Source organism: Vitis vinifera, chromosome 5 (assembly GCF_030704535.1).
Source record: "Vitis vinifera cultivar Pinot Noir 40024 chromosome 5, ASM3070453v1".
Classification (NCBI taxonomy): Eukaryota; Viridiplantae; Streptophyta; class Magnoliopsida; order Vitales; family Vitaceae; genus Vitis; species Vitis vinifera.
The window spans coordinates 11,775,559-11,796,861 of NC_081809.1; the positions used below are offsets into that span (position 1 = coordinate 11,775,559).

General features: G+C 35.8%; 1 protein-coding gene across 1 annotated transcript; it reads left to right on the plus strand.

The window, feature by feature from the left end:
• The first annotated feature begins 1 nt into the window (after position 1).
• Positions 2-19,482, plus strand: LOC104879334 (self-incompatibility protein S1). Its single transcript, XM_059737070.1, has 2 exons — positions 2-45; positions 19,125-19,482. Exons 1-2 carry the CDS (start codon positions 2-4, stop codon positions 19,480-19,482), a joined length of 402 nt encoding a protein of 133 aa, XP_059593053.1.
• The last annotated feature ends 1,821 nt before the right edge of the window (positions 19,483-21,303 follow it).

Consider the following 21,303-nt stretch of genomic DNA (forward strand, 5'->3'; position numbering starts at 1 on the left):
AATGGAGGTGGGTGACTGTTCGGGATTCCAGAGGCTTCTCAGCTGGTTCGTGGGGGAGTCCTTTGAGCTTCTGGACTTAGTTTTGGGGTGTGCGAAAATGGCTCCCTTTGGACCGAGGATTTCGCACCTTGGTTTTGGGGTGTGCGAAATTTTCGCACCTTGGAATCAGGTGTGCGAAATTTTCTTGGTTTTACTCCCCTGTCTTGCTTTTGAAGAGTTCTCCCCATCTTTCATGATTTTTTTCTGAAATTTATCATCAAAATTGACTTGAATTAAGACAAAATAAACTAAGATTGAGGAAAAATTATAATAAAAAGAAATAAAAATAATGATATAACTATAAAACTATAACAAAAAATTCATGGACTTATTTAGCCCATGATATCCTGCTTTCCCTCAGAGTTGTGGTGGTTCAAGGAGGTTGATCTCCTCCTTGTCTGTACTGTAAGGCTCTATGAATGGCTTGAGACGATGGCCATTAACTTTGAAGGTTTGATTGCCTGTGGGATTGAATACTTCCACCACTCCATTGGGATGTACTTCATGAATTATGAAAGGACCCGTCCACCTGGATTTCAATTTTCCTGGAAAGAGATGAAGTTTAGAGTCATAAAGCAAAACTTTTTGTCCTTTGGTAAAATTTTTCTGATTTACCAACTGATCATGCCATTTTTTCAATCTTGCTTTTGCAATTTTTGAATTGAGGTATGCATCATTCCTCATTTCCTCTAATTCATTCAAATCCAAACATCTCTTTAACCCGGCTCTTGTCAAATCCATGTTGAGCTTTTTTATTGCCCACCATGCTTTATACTCAATCTCTACTGGAAGATGGCACGCTTTGCCATAAACAAGGCGATAGGGAGACATTCCTAGAATGGTCTTGTAAGCGGTCCTATAAGCTCATAAGGAATCCAGGAGCTTGAGACCAATCCTTCCTATTCACATTGACCACCTTCATCAATATATTCTTGATCTCTCGGTTGGCTAACTCAACTTGGCCACTTGTTTGGGGGTGATAAGGTGTAGCTACCTTGTGCTTAACCCCATACTTGGCTAGAAGAGTCTCAAAATGTTTATTGCAAAGTGGGTTCCCCCGTCACTTATAATGGCTTTTGGTACTCCAAATCTTGCAAAGATGTGGTCCTTGAGGAATTTAAGTACCACTTTATGATCATTGCTCCTACATGGGATTGCTTCTACCCACTTAGAGATATAATCCACTCCTACCAAGATGTAGGAATGTCCAAATGACATTGGAAATGGTCCCATGAAGTCTATACCCCAGACATCAAAGATATCCACTATTAAGATGGGGTTCAAGGGCATCATATTTCTGCGTGTTAGCTTACCAAGCCTTTGACACCGATCACATCCCTTGCACATAGAATGGGCATCCTTGAAAAGAGAGGGCCACCAGAAGCCTGATTGGATCACTTTCATAGCTATTTTCTGGGAGGCAAAATGACCTCCACATGCACTATCATGGCAATGGGAGAGAATTCCCGATTGCTCTTGCTCAGGAACACATTTCCTTATAATTTGATCTGCACAATATTTGAAAAGAAAAGGTTCCTCCCAATAATAGGCATGGATCTTAGCCAAGAAATGCCTCTTGTCTTGAGCACTCCACTCACTTGGTACTTCTCCAGTAACCAAAAAGTTTGCAATGTGAGAATACCATGGAGCTACATCTACTGACATGAGAGACTCCTCAGGGAAGTCATCATTGATAGGCAGACCATGTGAGTCATGTGCTATCACAAGTCTGGACAAGTGGTCAGCTACCACATTTTCTATCCCCTTTTTATCCCTGATTTGGAGATTGAATTCTTGGAGCAAAAGAATCCATCTTATCAATCTTGCCTTGGCATCCTGCTTGGTTAGCAAGTACTTCAAAGTAGAATGGTCAGTGAACACCACTATAGAGGACCCTACCAAATAAGCACGAAACTTATCCAAGGCAAAAACTACTGTCAACAACTCCTTCTCAGTAGTTGTGTAGTTCTTTTGAGCCTCATTCAAAGTTTTGCTTGCATAATAGATCACATAGGGCTTTCCATCCTCTCTTTGCCCCAAAACAGCCCCCATAGCAAGATCACTTGAATCACACATTACCTCAAAAGGTAATTTCCAATTTGGGGCTCTCACTATTGGTGCAGTTGTGAGGAATTGTTTCAATTCCTCAAAACTTCTCTGACACTTCTCATCCCACACAAACTTGGCATCCTTTACCAAAAGCTCACACAGAGGTTTTGAGATTTTTGAGAAATCCTTAATGAACCTCCTATAGAACCCGGCATGTCCAAGGAATTGCCTAATTCCTTTAACATTTGTAGGAGGTGGCAACTTAACAATCAGCTCCACCTTTGCCTTATCTACCTCAATGCCATTTTTGGAGATGATATGTCCTAAGACAATTCCTTTTTGTACCATAAAATGGCACTTCTCCCAATTTAGCACTAGGTCTTTCTCAATACATCTATGGAGAACAGCTTCTAAATGCATCAAACACTCCTCATAAGAACTTCCATATACAGTGATGTCATCCATGAAAACTTCCATGATGCGTTCCACCATATCACTGAAGATGCTTAGCATGCATCTTTGGAAAGTTGCAGGAGCATTACATAGTCCAAAGGGCATTCTCCTATATGCAAAAGTACCAAAGGGACAAATGAAGGTCGTCTTTTCTTGATCTTCCAAATCAATTTCTATTTGGAAGTACCCTGAATAACCATCTAGAAAACAATAGAAAGGATGTCCTGAGACTCTCTCAAGGACTTGGTCCATGAAAGGCAATGGAAAATGGTCCTTCCTAGTCACTGAATTCAACCTCCTATAGTCTATACACACCCTCCATCCTGAGGTAGGACGTGTAGAGACTTCCTCCCCTTTCTCATTCTAGATCACAGTGATTCCAGATTTCTTTGGGACTACTTGGGTGGGACTCACCCACAAGCTGTCTGAAATGGGATATATGATCCCAGCTTGAAGTAGCTTCAAAACTTCATTCCTCACCACTTCTTGCATGTGAGGATTCAGTCTCCTTTGGGGTTGCCTCACTGGTTTTGCATCTTCCTCCATATAAATATGGTGGGTGCACACCAAAGGGCTAATCCCTTTCAGATCAGAAATTTGCCATCCAATGGCTTTCTTACATTTTCTGAGGACTCCTAAAAGACTATCCTCTTGATCACTAGTGAGGGTTGAGGAAACTACCACTGGACATTTCTCATCATCCTCCAAGTATGCATACTTCAAATCCACAGGAAGTGGCTTTAAAATAAGCTTTGGAGGGTCCTCCACAGTAACTCCTTGTGAGTCTTCCTGGTTGAACAGTGGTAAGATCTCTTCCCGTCTCCTCCAAGGAGACATTATGGCTAGCACATCAAAGGGTTCAGGGAACCCATCTTCAAGGACTTCCAGGTTTTCATTCAAGCTCTCCTCTAAACTCTTGTCACAGTGCTCTTCAACCAAAGTGTTGATCAAGCACACCTCCTCAAATCCTTCCTCCTCTTCAGGGTGAAGATGCCTCTTACATAGGTGGAATATGTTTAATTCCAATGTCATGTTTCCAAATGTGAGCTGCATCACCCCATTCCTACAATTAATGATAGCATTGGAGGTAGCTAGGAAAGGCCTCCCTAGGATAATTGGCACAAAATTTTCTTCCTTGACAGTGGAATCAGTATCAAGCACCACAAAATCCACAGGATAGTAGAATTTGTCCACTTGAACTAGAATATCCTCTATCACTCCCCTTGGGATTTTGACCGACCTATCAGCTAAGGAAAGGGTCATGGTTGTGGGCTTCAATCCTCCAAGTCCCAGTTGCTTATACACAGAGTATGGGAGCAAATTCACACTTGCTCCCAAATCTAATAAAGCTTTTTCCACATGTGTCCCTCCAATGTTGACTGATATGGTGGGACATCCCGGATCTTTATACTTAACTGGGGACTTACTCTGGATGATAGCACTCACTTGCTCAGTGAGGAATGCATTCTTTGTCACCTGTAAACCTCTCTTGACTGTGCACAAGTCCTTTAGAAACTTTGCATATGTGGGGACTTGCTTGATCATATCAAGTAAAGGTATATTCACCTTCACTTGTCTCAGAACTTCAAGAATTTCTGATGAATTCTTGATTTCTTTCTTTCCATGTAAAGCTTGAGGAAAAGGGGGAGGCATATGTTTCTTCATCATATCCTCCTTAATCACTATCCTTGGTTCTTCCTCGATGCTTGATTTGGATGCACTCTTCTTCCCACTCTTCTCTTCTTGGCTCTTGCTCTCTTTAATCAAGGGTCTCTTTGACCTGAGTTCTTCATCAGGCTCCACGTTAGGCAAGGGTTGATCAACCTCCTTCCCATTTCTCAAAGTGATCACAGCTTTGACCTCTCTCAAATTTGAAGACTCACCATCTTGGGTTTCAACTTCATGAACACCCTTGGGATTTTGGCTTGGTTGAGAGGGGAACTTTCCCTTCTCAATCACTGTGTTTAGGTTGGTAAGCCTAGAGATGGAGTACTGAATATTATCTATCTTCTGAGATAGATCATTTTGCATCCCCTCCATTCTCTTTATTTGAGAACTCTCAACATTTTCAATTTTTTGATGCAATTGGGAGTTAATTGCCTTTTGTTCACCCACAAAGTCACCCATGACTTTACTCAGGTTTACAATGGCTTGCTCCACTGAAGATGGTTGTTGAGGTACTTGGGTTTGGCCTTGTGGTTGGTATGGAGGTGGCCTTGGTTTCCAAGAAAAATTTGGGTGGTTTCTCCAGCTTGAATTATAGGTGTTTCCATAAGATGCACTGTTGTTGGGCCTAAATTGCCCCACAACATTTACTTGATCACCTAACATCTCTCTCACAGCTGGCATGGTTGGACATTCATCTACCACATGATCACATGATTGGCAAATGGTGCATGGCATAACATGGACTTGGGTATCGGAAATGGCTTGGACTTCATGTATTTTTTTCAACTCAAGTTCTTCCAACCTCCTAGCTAATGTTGCCACTTTAGCTTTTATGTCCACGTCTTCACTTAACATGTACATTCCAGCCTTTGGATTTTGGGTTTGTTGAGAGGGAAACTTTCCTTTCTCTCTTGAGTTGGGCTCATCCCATCCTCTTGACACCTCAGCCACGTAACTTAAAAAGTCCATGGCTTCTTCAGGATTCTTACTCATAAAATCTCCCCCACACATGGTTTCAATAATTTGCTTCATGGAAGAAGACATTCCATCATAAAAATAACTCACTAAGAGCCATGTATCAAAACCATGATGAGGACAAGCATTAATGGCCTCCATATACCTTTCCCAACACTCATGGAACTTCTCATTTTCTTTAGCAGAAAAATTTGAGATTTGTCTCTTCAACCCATTGGTCCTATGGGTGGGGAAATTTTTTTTCAAAAACTCAGCCTGAAAATCAACCCAATTCCTTATGCTTCTTGGCCTTAAAGAATTAAGCCATATTTTTGTCTTGTCCTTCAAAGTGAAAGGGAATAGCTTGAGTCTCATCAAGTCTATTGAAGCTCCTCCCTCTCTAAAGGTATTACACACCTCCTCAAACTCCTTGATGTGAGAATATGAATTCTCACTCTCCATTCCATGGAAAGTTGGTAGGAGGGGCACAATATGGGGCCTTATAACCAACTGCTCAAGTGGGGGCAGGATGCATGAGGGTGCACTCATCCTTGGGGGATGCATTCTATCCCTCATGGATAGGTATGCATTGGGATTACCCCCTTGACCTTGTTGAGAATTCTGATCCTTTGGTGGAGGGTCCATGATATTTACACAGATATCCAACTCTGTGTCTTGAGGATTCTCAATCCTTACTAATCTTCCCTCTTGGTCCCTAATCCAATAGGGCATGCACAAGTTACAATTCCTGTAATAATAATAAATAAATAAAAAAAAACAACAAGGAAACTAGAAAAAAAAAATTAAAGTTAGGAAGAAAATGAAAATAAACCTAACAAGAATTAAATGAAAGGAAATGAAGTTAATGAAAAAGGAATTCACCAAACTTGTGATGGATTCACAAGTAGCCTCTAAAAGGTTGCATCACTGTATTGTGGCACCATCCCCGGCAACGGCGCCATTTGATTCGATGCCCAGCCGGGTCTTTTAATCAAAAACATTTATAAAACCTATGACCTTATACTGGCGTAGCAAAGCTACTATAGTATAGCAGTTCTAGGGTCGAACTCAGGGATGGGTTTTCACTCTATCAGTGACAGACTCTAAATTAGAAATTGATTCTGATGATTTCCTTTAGCACAAACTTGAAATTTAAAAGAAAATAAAATTGTTTTAAAAGTGGTGATTTAAACTAAACTCACATAGAACTAAGTAAAAAGTGGAAGAAAGAAAGTCTCTCGAAGCTAAAGGTTGCTAGGTTCAAGTTCCAGATGCAAAGTGGAAAATTCCGGATTTTTCTCCTCGCATTGGGGATTTAACCTATAGTTATTTCCCGAACCGGTATAGGTTTGACAATGAAGTTTTAATCCATAAAAAGTCACTAGAGATGGTGGTCAAGGTCCATTAATGGCTTAAGACACTATGGGCTATCACCTTGAATCACTTTCCAATGGCTCGTACATGATAACTAATGGACTGATATGGATCTAGCAATAAGCATCCATAGAGACCTTAAGCTTACCATGTATTGGCCAGTCAAAGTGATTCGAAGGGATTTAAGGCAAAACCTTGGCTTTAAAAACCATTTATGGACTCCAACTACCTGAATTTAATGCACGGAAACTTTCCATGTTTTAATCTGGACTTTTCACCTAGCTTCCTTTACTCCAAGAAACTAAATGTTTAGCCTCTCATCCTCTGGGAAAACATCCTCAGAGGGTGTTTGGCTTGCAAGAAAATAGAAAATAGAAGAGAGAAAAAGAAAGCAAAAGAGATCTCTGTATTTCACTAAGTAACAAATTTACATAAGTTGGTCTCCTGGAGAAAGCTCCCCGAAGATGATTTTCAGTGATTACAAGAGAATTTATATAGGAAGGTAATTTTACCCTTCCTTGGATACTTTCTAGCTAAGGAATTACATGAGTGGTTGAATACAAGGAGAAAATGGAAATTTAGACACAAAAATATCATAAGAAAAAGAGTCGGCAAAAATATCCAATTTTCGCACGCTGGAGTTCCAATTTCGCACTTTGATTTGAGGTGTGCGAAATTTTCGCACAGTGGACTGAGGAATTCGCACCTTGATTTCCATAGTGCGAAATTGTCCCTCAGCTTGATGCAGTTGTCTTCCGAAGGCCATATCTTTCTCATTTCAGCTCTAAATCATACATGGTTTGAACCGTTGGATTCTTGACTTTCTGAGATTTGAAATGGTATATAGAATGTAAAAAATGGACTTCGGAAAGTGCTCCAAAAGTGCAATGAAAGACTGCAGCTGTGTCCCCTGTTTTCCTCTTCTCCATTGTTTCTACCTTGTATACTTTGAACGACTAAGGCAAAGGATTATGAGGCTCCATAGCTTGATTTCTTCATAAATTTAAGCTTTCAAAAGCTTTGCCATGAACTATAAATAGCTCTCCCTCATTCTTAAATTGCTTTGGTGAGCATAAAGCTATCAAAAAGCACCAAAACTTAACACAATTGTTAGAAACGATTGCAAGGGTCCCTAACATGTTAATTGGGTTAAAAGGTAATAATTACTACTCAAGAGTGTTTAAAAGAGCTAATTACAAGCTACAAAATAGCATGTTTTGAGTAGTAATCAATTAGCAATATATAAATATCAATCCATACCTAACATTCCACTTCTCCTAAGAAAAAAATGATAATTTCTGAAAATTGAGTCACCCTAAATTTGTCATTAAATACTAGAATCTCATGAATGGAAAATTGGTGACAAATAACCAACAAATCTACCCTAACCCAACCCCAAAACTTCAACACAACCTTAGACTCAAAACTATCCCAATTCGAAGTGAGAAAATGGAGATGAACAAAAATTTCAGCTTCACTACTAGTAGTAGATTTTCATAAAGGAATTTCCTAATAATTATTAATGTGTAAGAATATATGGGTCATAAACTCATAATTAATATTGATGTAATTTCTTTGTAGGCATGGGGTGTGCAAAAGACACCATGTTGAATGGGGCTTGCCCAAAATCATATTTATACTTTTGAAAGACAATATAAAGTGACAATTGGTAATGAATGAAACATGACCTTAATGGAATGGCTTCAAGCCTACCCATCCATTTTGGAATTTTTTTTTTTTTCCAGTTTTTCACTCACCTTAATTTTTTCAATTAAGAAACTTGTGTAGAAAGACAGAATATCTATATCTCCTCAAACATAACCCTAAATTTTTCTTAGAAATGGGCAGTAACTTCAAATGGGTGTTGTGCACAAGCAGTACCCATCAAGAAAAAATAGAACCAGTTCTCCAAAATCAATTCGTTTCAAGAAAAAGTCAACAATTTTCAAAATAAAAACAAAATCACAAATAATAATTATTATTATTCAATCAATATAAACAAAAGGGTAGATTATGAGTGCCAATGTGGCAGAAATGTTGAATTACAAAGGAAAAATTGTATGTATATGATAGATAATTCAAAGGAATCTTGCAAAAGAGATGAGTAGAGAAAAGAAATTGATGAGAACCCAAAACTAAAAAAATATGGAATTCATAGAAAATTTGAGTGTTGGGTGGTGGTGTCTGAATTGCAACATAGAGGACAAATAAAGCACAAAACCACTCATTGATTCCATATCCATGTTTTTTTACTTGTTTCAACAAATCTGAGAGTTGGAACTCAAAAAAAAAAATGAAAAATACTTGAAGATGATGAACCAATGTGAAGATCTTTACGTGAAGTTGCAAAAGTTGGAGATAAGCAGATCTACAAATTAGAAACAAGCAGATCTATAAGTTAGAACTTAAAGGAGAAAATAATAATTATTATAATAATACCTGAAAATGAAGAAATAATAGGTGAAGATCTTCAGATGAAACAAATAATAAGATGAACTAGTTCTCAACAATGGTTTCAATTTGAGAGAGAATGGCTAAAAAATGATGATGAGCCCAACATAAAGTTGAAACGCAAAAGGATTTTTGCATAAGGGTTTTTTTGTTCTTTGTTTTGGTGTTTTGTGCACAGTAGCAAAAATAAGAGAATTTTATTTTTTTTGTTTTTTGTGTTCTATGAAAACACCGTGTTTTGGGAAGAATTTCCTAAAAATAGTTTTTAGAAAATTTTGGAGCCACACATTTTTTTACCTAAAAAAAAAGGTGTTTTTTGTTTTAAAAAACTGAAAACTATTTTTGAGAATGGTTACCAAACATGTCCTTGGTCTTTTGATTTTTCTAATATCATAATTGATATACCACTCTTTCTTCCTACAAGGTTTGTTCATAAGGAATAGTTAGCTCTACCTAAACTAGCTTCTATGCAACTAGTTACTATATCTAGATTATTATGTTGAGTCCAAATAATTAGTTGGGTTTGGTCTAAACTGAGAAAGAGAGTGATAAGAAAATAGACATGATATCTAATAACAAATAAAACAACCATGCATATGACATAATTAAGCATTCAAGGTATAATAATAGTTTAACAAGACTACATATCCTTTTGCAAGGTATCCTAGTATCATAAGAATCATGCCTACGATTGGCAAGTCATGACCTCATTACTATTTAGAGACCTTCTCAGATTGATCACCCTATCTTAACCATAGAAGACACCTTAGGCAAGATCAACATAACTTATAAGTTTAGCCATTGGACTATGCATGTGAGATTGTAGTGGGTGATTCGACCACTTCACATCCATGTTAAATATATAAATATTGTCCTTGACATCAATTTCACCAAGTGAAAAACCCCACTAATGGGGTAATTGCTCCTACTATAGACACATCTAATCTTGTCCTAACAGAGAGTTTACATCATTTGGTTCCTAGGGTCCAACTTGTCAATGGGGTGGTGATGAACCCAAATCAAGATGGGCTCAACAATGGTGGTAATTAAGAGCATTTTAAAACTTCAGTAATTATCTTGATGAATAAATTATCTACTTTGAGAAATTTCAAAAATATTTATTTCCTAATTGGAAACTTAGTGTAATAAGAGAATGTCAATCATGCAAAATTTAAAATTTTCATGAAATTATTTTTCAAAAAAAAAATAATTTTTGATAAAATAACTACTCTCAAAATTTTAAAATCTATTTTTATAAAAATTATCCTTTTTTATACAATTTCAATTAATAAATATTTTATCTAGGAAATATTTTCAAAGAAATTTATTTCCATCAAATTGCTAAGTATTTTGGTAATACCCTTTAATGATAAATTATATCTAATGAAAATTTTCATATTATTTATCCTCCAAATTGGAAACTCTAGTGTTATAAAGAAATTACCAATTTATGAGATTCTGAAAACCTTAAAAGCACCTTATCCATGAAAGAAACTTTAGATCTCATATCCAAAATTCCTCATAAATATACTTTCCTTATTCCTACATTTTTCCAATTTAATAAATATTCTTAGACATGGAAACATCATAATAATTTAGTCCATTAAAAACTACCAAAAACAAAATTTTTAATAATTTCTTAATGGATAAAATATTCTCTATGAAAAACTTTCAAAAATGTTTATTTCCTTAAAAAGAATTAAACAATTCATTTTGAAAAGTATTTTCAAAATATGTTATACCTCCATCAAATTACTAAAACTTCCAAAGCTATCTTATCATAGATTCTCCATCTTGAGATTTTTCAAATCCTTTATTTATTTCTTAAATTAAAACATCTGTGCTAAAAGAATTGCTTTTAAATTCCTTGTCCTTGAACTATTCTTAGCTAATCCTTCTTCTCTTAGGGAAAAGAGCTTAGAAAACCACATATCCCAAAACAAAGGAATGGTTCTAAAAGGAATAGTAATCTATCTAGAAATAACCAATTTAAATAAATAATCTTGAAAAAACTTCTCATGAAAATTTTCTAAGAATACCAATTTTTTTTTTCTTACTACCATATATGGAATATATAAAAAAATATAAAATAAAAACAAGGAAATAATTAAATAAATAATTCCCCATGACCTTTAAGGATCTTGTTATATAATTAGTAACCCAAGAACTTCGATTTCTAATATCCAATCTTACCCAATCAAACTAGCAACAAATATAAGGTTAGAAAATAGACAAAACCCCAAAAATGCTAACCAACATTTTTTAAAGGACGCTTGAAACAACTTGGGGTGATGGAAGGAGCACTTGAGCATTTAAACCTCTGAAGTGCTAATCTAGCCACTCAAACTCAAGCGCAGCAACTTGCAACTGTCCACCTGAGATAGTCTCTTTCATCATTTTCAACCATTTTTCCATTGGAAAACTTACTTTTGCAAATGGGTTTCTCCACCAAGGATGTTTTTGAACACTTGAATTACAATTTTCCTTCTCTTAGGCATCAAAGATGGATAAAATTTTGATTTTTACAATTAAAAAAATCCTATGCTCAACCAAAATGAAGCTTAGAATCCATCTAAGAAAAAAAAAACATTTTCACATCAAATATAAAATTTTGATGCTCCTAAATGCGGAGCTTACAACCCAATCTAGAAAAAGTAAAATAAATATCACAACAATTCATATTCATTCATAATAACAAATTAAACATCCATTCATACATCTCTTTAGGCCATGTGATTTAAAAGAAACCTGCAAAATAGATGTGAGCCCACCTTAGATTAGTTTTGACATGCAAAATTCTAACTTAAAGCTCTAATACCAATTGTTGGGAAATATGGATTGCTTCGTTCCTTAACCCTGGATCTCATAGCAGGGTGCATGAATATATCCTAGGCTTCTCTAGATTTATTACAGTGGGAAACTATGACTTCAAAAACTAATATAGAATAAAGATCTAAAAATGGAAATTCAAACTTATGATTTGGAAGTTCCCAAATCAAATCTAAGTCGATGGGATGTTGAAAGTAGTGTAGAGTTCATCTACTTAGAGGTCTTTTACTTGATCTCTCCCTTCATGGATGCTTGGAAAAAAAAAATAGTGGGTTTCTCTCTTTCTTTCTTTCTCTTTCTCTTTAAGGGTGGTTGAGGTTCCTTTCTCCGGAATTTCAAATTTTGAAAAGGAAAATTGAAGTCGTAACCTCTAAGGGGGTTTATATAGGCTTCCTTGTAAGCTTAAGTGACTTGAGCCCAAATTAGGCTTTTAGGTTACCTAATCTAGCCCACTTGGATCCTAATTAATTAGCTAGCCTTAATGAGCTCCAATTAATTAATTAACCCATTCTAGAAAGTCAATTCATAAGATCTACTGCAATCTTGCATTTTTACCAAAACTCATAATGCACCTAAGTTGCGTACAATGCAAGTAATATGAGTTGAATACTCAAATCTATGTCAATGCAAAAAAAAAAAATAGTAGGGGGACAGTATAGTCTAACTTCATTACATCATGTCCTACTTTAAGGGGTTCGATCTCAATAAAAGGAATTATAGATGACTAAGTGGATTCTCAAGCACCATAGAGGCATTCTTATGGTAGTCTTCTTTAAGTTTTTCTAGCCAGAAGAAAAAGAACACTTCTGAGGCTACCAAGTAGAAGAAAAAGTTCAAAGGTAAAATGAAGAAGAAGAATAAGGGATAGAGCAAGTGCTTCCATTGTGGAAAGAAATGCCACTGGAAATGGGAGTGCTTAGTTTTCTCGAAGAAATAGTCAGGTATGTATCATTTGTTTGTAGTTGAATCATGTTTGGTGATGGATTCCACTAATTCTTGGTGGATAGAACTAAGGTCACTGGCCATGTTTGCAATTCTTTACAAGGGTTTCAGCTAAAGAGAAGCCTAAATGATAGGGACATGTCCCTGACATTAATTTCTAAAGGGAGAATTGTCATGCAATGAGTGAAAGACTTTACCCTTGTTAATTTTATGCCTTAGAAAGCATGACATGAAGTAATAAATTGAGATTCATTTATAAATTTATTTATTTACTTTTGACTTATTTGGTGAGATTGTAAGTTGATCATATATTCCCTATGGATTGGATCACTATTGATAGAAGTCGGAACAATAGTTATTCTCCATAACGGTACCATGATATCTCATAGGATTGAGACAAAGTATCCCCTTAGGTGATCTTAAGAAGGTGTGTTCATGTAAACTATGGTCATAATAGTTCTTTAAGTGGAATTTGACATAGACTTTTAGAGAATTAAGACAAGTTAATTGAATAGACAATCAGAGGATCTATAACTCAAGGATACTATAGGTAGTCTTGAAAAGCTAATATTTTTCACCTTGTTAGACTACAAACACCAATTTATAGGAAGACTAAACACAATGAATAGTAGATCATGGTCCTAAGCACATAATGTCTTGTTGTTATTTATGTAGGTTGTTGGAGTGCAATTAATTTTCTATAGTAGGATGTTAAATTAACTTCAGAATTGGATTATGAGGGAGCCAATGTTGTCTTTTAGGTCCCTGTGGTTCCTATTCAAGCTCCTATACCTTGTTGGCATGGTCTATAAGGGTTGGATTGGCTTTAGGTTCACTTTGTGCATAAGAATGTTTTGGTAATTACATGAGGTTGCATAAAGGTAAGTGAGCAAAGTCTCTAGATTGGGTTAATTGATTAATTAGATGGCCCTGTGAGGTTAATTAATCAATTTGGATCCAATTTGGACTAAATTAAGTGACACAAGCCCTTGATGGGCTTAAGTGACTTAAGCCTAGTTAAGGAACCACATAAATTCCCCTTAGGGGCTAAGGTTTCCATCACTTTTTGAAGTCGTCTTCCACCATTCAAGAGAAAAAGAGAGTCATAACCTACACCCTATCTTCCTCTTCATCGATTGTGTGCCAAAATCAAGGAAGAGTCATCAAGCGAAAGATCTTAGGTATTCGAGAACTCCGACAACTTCGATCTTTATCTTCATCGCATGGATTTGGGAATGTTCAAATATGAGGTAATGTTATCTAATGCATATTCTAAATCTCATTTTTGTATAAAAAACAATTTTTCCATTGTGCATAGATTTAGAAAAACCTAGGAAGTTTTACATGCACATAACCTTATTCTAGGATAAGGAACAAAGAGATTTGAGTTTCCTTATAATGCACTAGAAATTCAAATGGATTGTCTAAGTCTATAAACCAATTATGAACAAATTATCTACTTGCAAAGAACGCATGACTTGGATCTTCCATACAACTCTTAGTAAACCCAATTCATATACAACGCGAGAAATGCTAAACCAAAATGCTCAATAAGTGTAATGCATAAATAGGTTAGATAAAATTAAGAAACTAGAATCTTATTAATAAATAATAAAACCATTATTGTTATATTATGTCATGTTTTAAAGAGTTCTATCCTAACATGGGTAAGTTCCTAGGAAATACTAGAGGGGTCATATTGGTTTCACTTAAAACCCAGTCTCCTTAGATAGAGCTTCCTTAAACCATACTCATCCATTTATGATCACCTATATATATATATATATATATATATATATATATGCATACTTATATGTATATCAAGGATATATGAATCATATAACCCTTATAAAAATAGCATTTGACCAAAACACATATATCTCATGATATTTGAAAAATAATATATGAATATATCATTATAAGCATGAGATATATAGTTTTTAACCAAAGAAAAATTATGCACTACATGACCACTTACCATTATAAATAGGAATTGTTGTAGTACTTTTATTATAGAGACTCAAATATCTAACATTTGGAATAAAAACACTATAAGAGCTTTTTTTTTCCTTCTCTTATTTTCTTTCTTGATAGGTTAGTACTCCTATATATTTATAGGGATTAATGAGAACCTAAAGCAAGTGAGCTTATAGGTGACTCATTGCATGACTTATCCCGATGTCAATAAAAGAGAAAGAATTAGCTTTTCCTATTACATGAAAATGAGATGCGGTGATGTACTTGATCCTTGTAGTTGCTTAAGTAAGTGAAGTAGGTCCATGAATCACCATGCCTAGTTAAGTGTCACGTGATGAAAGCAATTTAGAGTACGTTTGGTAGTGATTCTAGGAAGTGTTTCTAGTTTTTCTAACACTTGAAAATTTTTATCTTTCAATTATTAGTAAGGCTAGAAACACTTCCTATAATCACTACCAAACGCATTCTCAATGTCCTTTTGGTTGCATGCATTTCGAAACCTCATTCTTAGGTTGCATGCATTCTTACACCTTATAATTGATTACATTCTGAAATCTCCATCTAGGTTGCATAATTTGGATTCCTCATGGTTGGTTGCAAACATTGCAATACCTCATACTTAGTTGTATGATTCCAACATCTCAGGTTTTGTTGTATGCATTGGGAACCTAGGATTACTATGTTCCCATGCCCTAGATCGCGTAGGGTGCGTGCAACTATCCTTAAGGCTCTCTAGATCTATCGCAGCGAATAAACAGGTTTTCAAAAACAATAAGGATACCATAGAAAACATAGATTTAGAAAATAAACTGCTCATACATAGATTTAGATGTTCCTAGATCAATTCCTTGTGGTGAAGAACATGACTAGAAAAACTAGAGAATCTCTCTTCATGTTGCTACTTGTTGTGTGTCCCGTGCACATGGCCTATGAATCCTGTGCACGCGTCTTGTACGCATCTTGTGAAATTCTCATGCATGTAGTTTGTGTGATTCTAGTGCACTTCTCATACACCCAAGATCTTCCACCCGATAACTCTTCCTTGTATCTAAGCACTGAGATGGTGGAGATTTCAATGGTGGAGGCTAGGGTTTTCTCTCTGGACTGAAAAGGGAGAATGAATGGAAAAACCTGGAAACCCTAACCCCTAAAGGGGTATTTATAGGCTTCCTATTAGGCTTAAGTGACTTGAGCCCACCATGGGCTTGGTTCACTTAATCTAGCCCAAAAAGGTTGCTATTTGATTAATTAAACATACGAGGCATAATTAATCAATTAGCTCAGTCTAAAGATACCACTCACTTATCCTTGTGCAACCTTGTCTAATTACCAAAACTCATTTATACACAGAAGTGAACTAAAAACTCATCCAACTCTCATAAGTCGTGCCAACAATGAATATGAGCTCAAAATATGGACCATTGGGACCCATAGGAGTACTGACTCCCTCATAATCAAATTTTGAAATTGACTCAACATCTTACTACAGAGAGTCAACTACACTCCAGTACCGTATGTGTATTACAACGAGACACCAAGTGCTCAGGTCTGTGACTTACTATCCACTACATGCAGACTCCCCATGAACTAGTGTTCGTAATCTAACAAGGTAGTACTATCACCTATCAAGATTACCTCTCAAATCCTTGAATTACATATCTCACTTATTATGTGATCAATTAACATACTCTAGATTCAAGGAGCATATGTCAAATTCCACTAAAGGAATTACTATGGCCATAGATTTCATGGCCGCATGTCTTTTGGATCACCCAAAGGGACACACTATCTCAATCGCATGAGATATCATGGTGCCTCTATTGAGAATACCTGTTGCCACCAGCCTCCATCAATAGCGACCCAATCTATAAGGATATATGATCACTTTAAGGGTTTTACACATAGGCCAAAGTCTCCTATTGATTTTGGCACATGCTCAATATCCTCTCGAGGTTGAGAGTTCATGCAGTATAGTAGCTTGGTGAATCATGACAATTGATAGCCTTGTATCATGATTCACCGTAGGTCCTATCCAATGTGCATCACATACACTAGTGCACTCACCATGGGAAACCCATCCCAACAACCAAGACAAGTCATCCCTCCAATTAGGAGGTGATGCTCTATAATCTCTATTGGATTGCCCAAATCTATGAACCAACTATTTTCAACTTATCTACTTACAAGGAACCCATGACTTGTATCTTCTGTGCAACTCCTAATGCACCCAAGTCATGTACAATATAAGAGACATGGGTTGAATGCTCAAATCAATGTCAATACACCAAAGGGATAGCAAGGGGATAGTTAAGTCTAACTTTGTTACATCATGTCTTGCTTTTAGGGGCATAACCCTAACAACATGCATTTAACACTTCATGTTTGGAAAACGATATGTTAGAAGTTATGCACTTGGTTGCTTGGTAAAGGATGAGCAAGCAGGTGAATAAAAATGAAAACTTCAAAAATATTATTCTTAAAAACTAAGGTTGTTACAAATGCTACTACCTACTGGATACTTCCCTTACTATCAAGTGTTGGAATCTTCAAGACATATCATTTTTTTTCCTCTCAAGTCTCGTTATTAAGTGCTTTAGTCTCTATTTGTTGACTTTGAACTCATTACCAATCTTGGGATTGCAAATTTTGGCTCCAAAGGGCACACCTTTTGTACTAGATAAGGAACAATCCACCTTGATCTTAGCTTCCTTAAAAGAGATGGAACTTAGGATCATACAACACCTTTTGGCTTGGTTGGAACTCTCTCCTCAAGATTGTTTTATCATAGTAGAACTTGGTCTTCTCCTTTAATATTTTTTGGAACTCAAATTGAGGACCCATTCCTTAGAGCTTTCAATTTATTCAAGTCTTAGTTTGTCTTCATCCTTACCTCATCATAATCAAAGTTAAACTTTCTTAGTCACTCAATAAGCTTTATGCTTTATTTCCATGAGTAGATGACAAGCTTTCTCATAAACCAACCTATAAGGGGACATATAAACCTAAACTTGTTTTATATGTTGTCCTATAGTCTCATAATGCATCTAAGAATTTGCAAGACCAATGCTTCCTTATGATGTTGAAAACCTTAATCATTATACTCATTATCTTCCTAATGGCCAACTCAACTTGTCAACTTGTTTGGTAACAGTAACATGTAGAGACTTTGTGTTTGACTCTATATATATATTTATGCAAGAAGTTTGTGAAGGGTTTATTACAAAAAAAAAAAAAAAAAAAAACACGGGATCCTCCATCACTAATGATAGCTTCAGGAATCCCAAACTTTGCAAATATATTCTCCTTTGTAAGCTTAAGCACTACCTTGTGGTAATTGATTTTGCATGCCACATCCTCTACCCATTTGGAAACATGATCAACCCCTACAAGAATGTAGAGGTTTCCAAAAGTTAGGAGAAAAAGCTCCATAAAGTTGATCCAATCCCTAAGATCAATTTTTGTAAATCAAAGACATCAAATAAAACCAACAAAAATTCCAATATCAAATTTAATTTCTTCTAACAATTTTCGTTTAAGTTTGTATATAAGTTCCTTTTGTTTAAAATTTATCATGCCCTTTTGCCCTAGTGTCTATATATGATATGATTATTCTATATGGGCATTGTCCTCATCCATCAATTAGTGAAAAGTTCATTTTCTCCCTATTCATTATTAGAAACCGAGTTAAACTTGGGCTTAGAGGGTTGCTTTTATGCCTTCCTAATAAGTAATCTTTGTCCCTTGTACTAGATCTAGGATGATTAACTATTGCATTGTTTTCGTTTTTGGAATTAGTATGGTTTTCATTTTCTTATTTTCATATTTCCTTTAAAAGTAAATAAAATAAAATAAATAGCAAATCCAAACCTTCTTTTTAAATTAAAAAAAAAAGTAAATAAAAGGCATTTTCAAATAAATAAAGGGAGTTTAGTCATTGAGTGTGAATGAAAATGAAAATGAAAATGGTAGGTCTAAAGATTAATTGTTCTTAAAGTTTTAAGAGATTTAATGTTTGGGCTATAAAAGGACTACCTGCTCACATCCTTAACCTATTCACCCCATTAACCTATTCACCTCCAGTAGCTAGTTCTGTTATACAACATCTCAACCTTTCATAATTTAAATTCACCTAATGTAAATTCACCGACATATTAAATATCAATACGTGTAGGCTTGGTAGAATATATGAATTCAATGGTGTAGCATACGTACACATCATAATACACAGTTCTCTTTCTAGTGAGACTTCTATATAAAGTTCTCGGTTTCTTTGGAGATATCTAAGAAAAAAGAAAAACAGACATCAATCATCCCCACAAAATGAAAAGATTGACCAGCTTTCTTCTAATGTTTTGCTTTTCCCTATGCATTATTCTCATGTCATTCAGGCAATCTCAGTTCTTCAATGGCACCATCTACGATGTTCGAGTTGTCAACGGCTTCACGGACAATTCATCGTTGGTATTGGTAATTTGGTGTTCCTCCCAACATAATGATTTAGGCGGACGTGCCCTCCAGGCGGGTGATGATTTTAGTTGGAGTCTGAAAACCAACTTGTGGGCCACCACCCTTTTCCACTGCACCATGAAATGGGATCAACGGAGGACAAGTTTTGAAGCCTTTCAGGTTCAGCGGGATAGTCAGCGATGTGCCCCTTTCAGGACCTGCTTTTGGCTGGTGAAAGAGGACGGATTTTATTTCAGCAATGACCAAGTAAACTGGAAGAAGGATTTTTCATGGTCATAGTTGATTCAAGTTAATTACCCGGTATCTCCTATATATTCCAGTGCTGTTGTATCGAGGGTTGTGAGGAATAGCAACTGTAGTTTTAGATGTGTCATGGTATGACATTATTTTCTGTTAATTTCTTTTGTTTTTGGTAGAAGTACTACTGCAATTTTGGTTCCATAGACTTTCATATCACAGAAACTCTTTCCACCTGATATTACTTGGAACAGAGAAAAAGCGAAAGTGAATGGGTAGGGTTTAAGATTTTGATTAAATATCAATTTTTTAAGGCTGCGACTGAATTCAAATGCTGCAGGACAACGATCAATCAAGTTCAAAGATAGAGAACAGCACAAGCAAAACCAAGCCCTTTTTGCCGCTAGCAAACTAGATTTCTAGTACCATTTCAGTATGATATTATATGATTTAAAATAAGTAAACACCTTCCTGCATGGCCCAGTTGGGACAGAACAAGATATGCTAAGACAAAACCCTCCATAATTTAAAAGAAAGAAATGAAAGAGACTTATCATCATAAAATCTCAAGTACAAAACAGAAGAGGAAAAAAAAACTTTTAATTTCTTTATTACTAAAGTTTTCACTTGAAGAACTTTTTTAATCTCAGAAATTAGGTCAACTCTACAGTCTTCCTTCTTATTTTTCTACAAACTTCTGGATAAGTTAGAAAACAAACTATGTGCGAAGATGGGACCCTATGCAAGGAGAATGATTACTAGCGTCTGAACTCATAGACTAAAAAAGGTATCAATTCGGTGATTGAATATTGTTAACAGAAAGTATGGCAATCTTTTCTTTTAATCCTAAACCCTAATCTGTTTTGAGTCCACACTTTCCTTATCATATCCCTTAAAGATGCATCTTAGCCTCTTTCATTATCAAGCTTTTTCTAGAAGCTTTCTATGAGAAAAAAGCCGCATAACCAGCACAGCCAGAGATCGGGATGATCTACTGTTGATTTTGGGCCATGCAAACTCCTATCTGCGGCAAATCTATAAACTCAACAAAAGTAGTGGTGCTGGAATTGATATAGACTAGTCACTGGTCGACCACCATTGCATGTATGCTTATAATGGAAGTATGTCACAGAATAGGTGACATCGACACCATACGTAGAAAAAGGCAAATGCTACTCATACTTATTGGTATCATTGGTTCAATCTATATCTATATCTATATCTATATCCATATCTATATCTTTTCCTCCTGTCAGATACTAGATTGCATAAACAAAAGCAAGGAAAATTTGTGACATACCAAAACCCATTTATGCAATTTATAATTGTTCCTTAAAAAATATGGAATGCTTTTGCAATTAACCATCTGATTCTAGTGTTTGATAGACTCAAGAACCGTGGTTTGTTGCAAACCCTCAAAGTAATTAGTTTTTCACTAGAAGAATAATTTGTTGATTAGGAGAAGTGGTGGATATATGGTATATATATCAAAAGGTAACAAAGAAAATTCTCTTCAGTTACCTTCATGTGCATTAACAAGGAGGAGCTCACTATAAACCAAAGTTCAGACATATCAGAAACAGTAGTAATCTCTTTCTGCTGTCATAGAGAACAAAAATGGAGATGAGATTCTTTTCTTCGAGTGTTCCATCAACGGAAAAAACAAAAGAAGATTTCTTTTTTAAGGAAACTTTTTATCTCTAAACTGTTCCACCACTAGTGCTCCCCCATCCCTGTATTTTTATTTTGAAGTACAGTAACACTCTACTTTATGGCTTCCTCTAATCGTAGGCCAGATCATGCAGTGGGACAGCTTCTGGAAAAGCTTGGGTACGCCATATGACCCCGCATCATTGTCTTTGT

What these genes read in the sequence shown, in the direction of transcription:
- LOC104879334 (XM_059737070.1), top strand. Translation starts at nt 2, where the DNA reads ATGGAGGTGGGTGACTGTTCGGGATTCCAGAGGCTTCTCAGCTG. An exon ending in TTCCAGAGGCTTCTCAGCTG is followed by an intron (nt 46 to 19,124) that starts GTTCGTGGGGGA and finishes CATGTCATTCAG; the next exon opens with GCAATCTCAGTTCTTCAATG.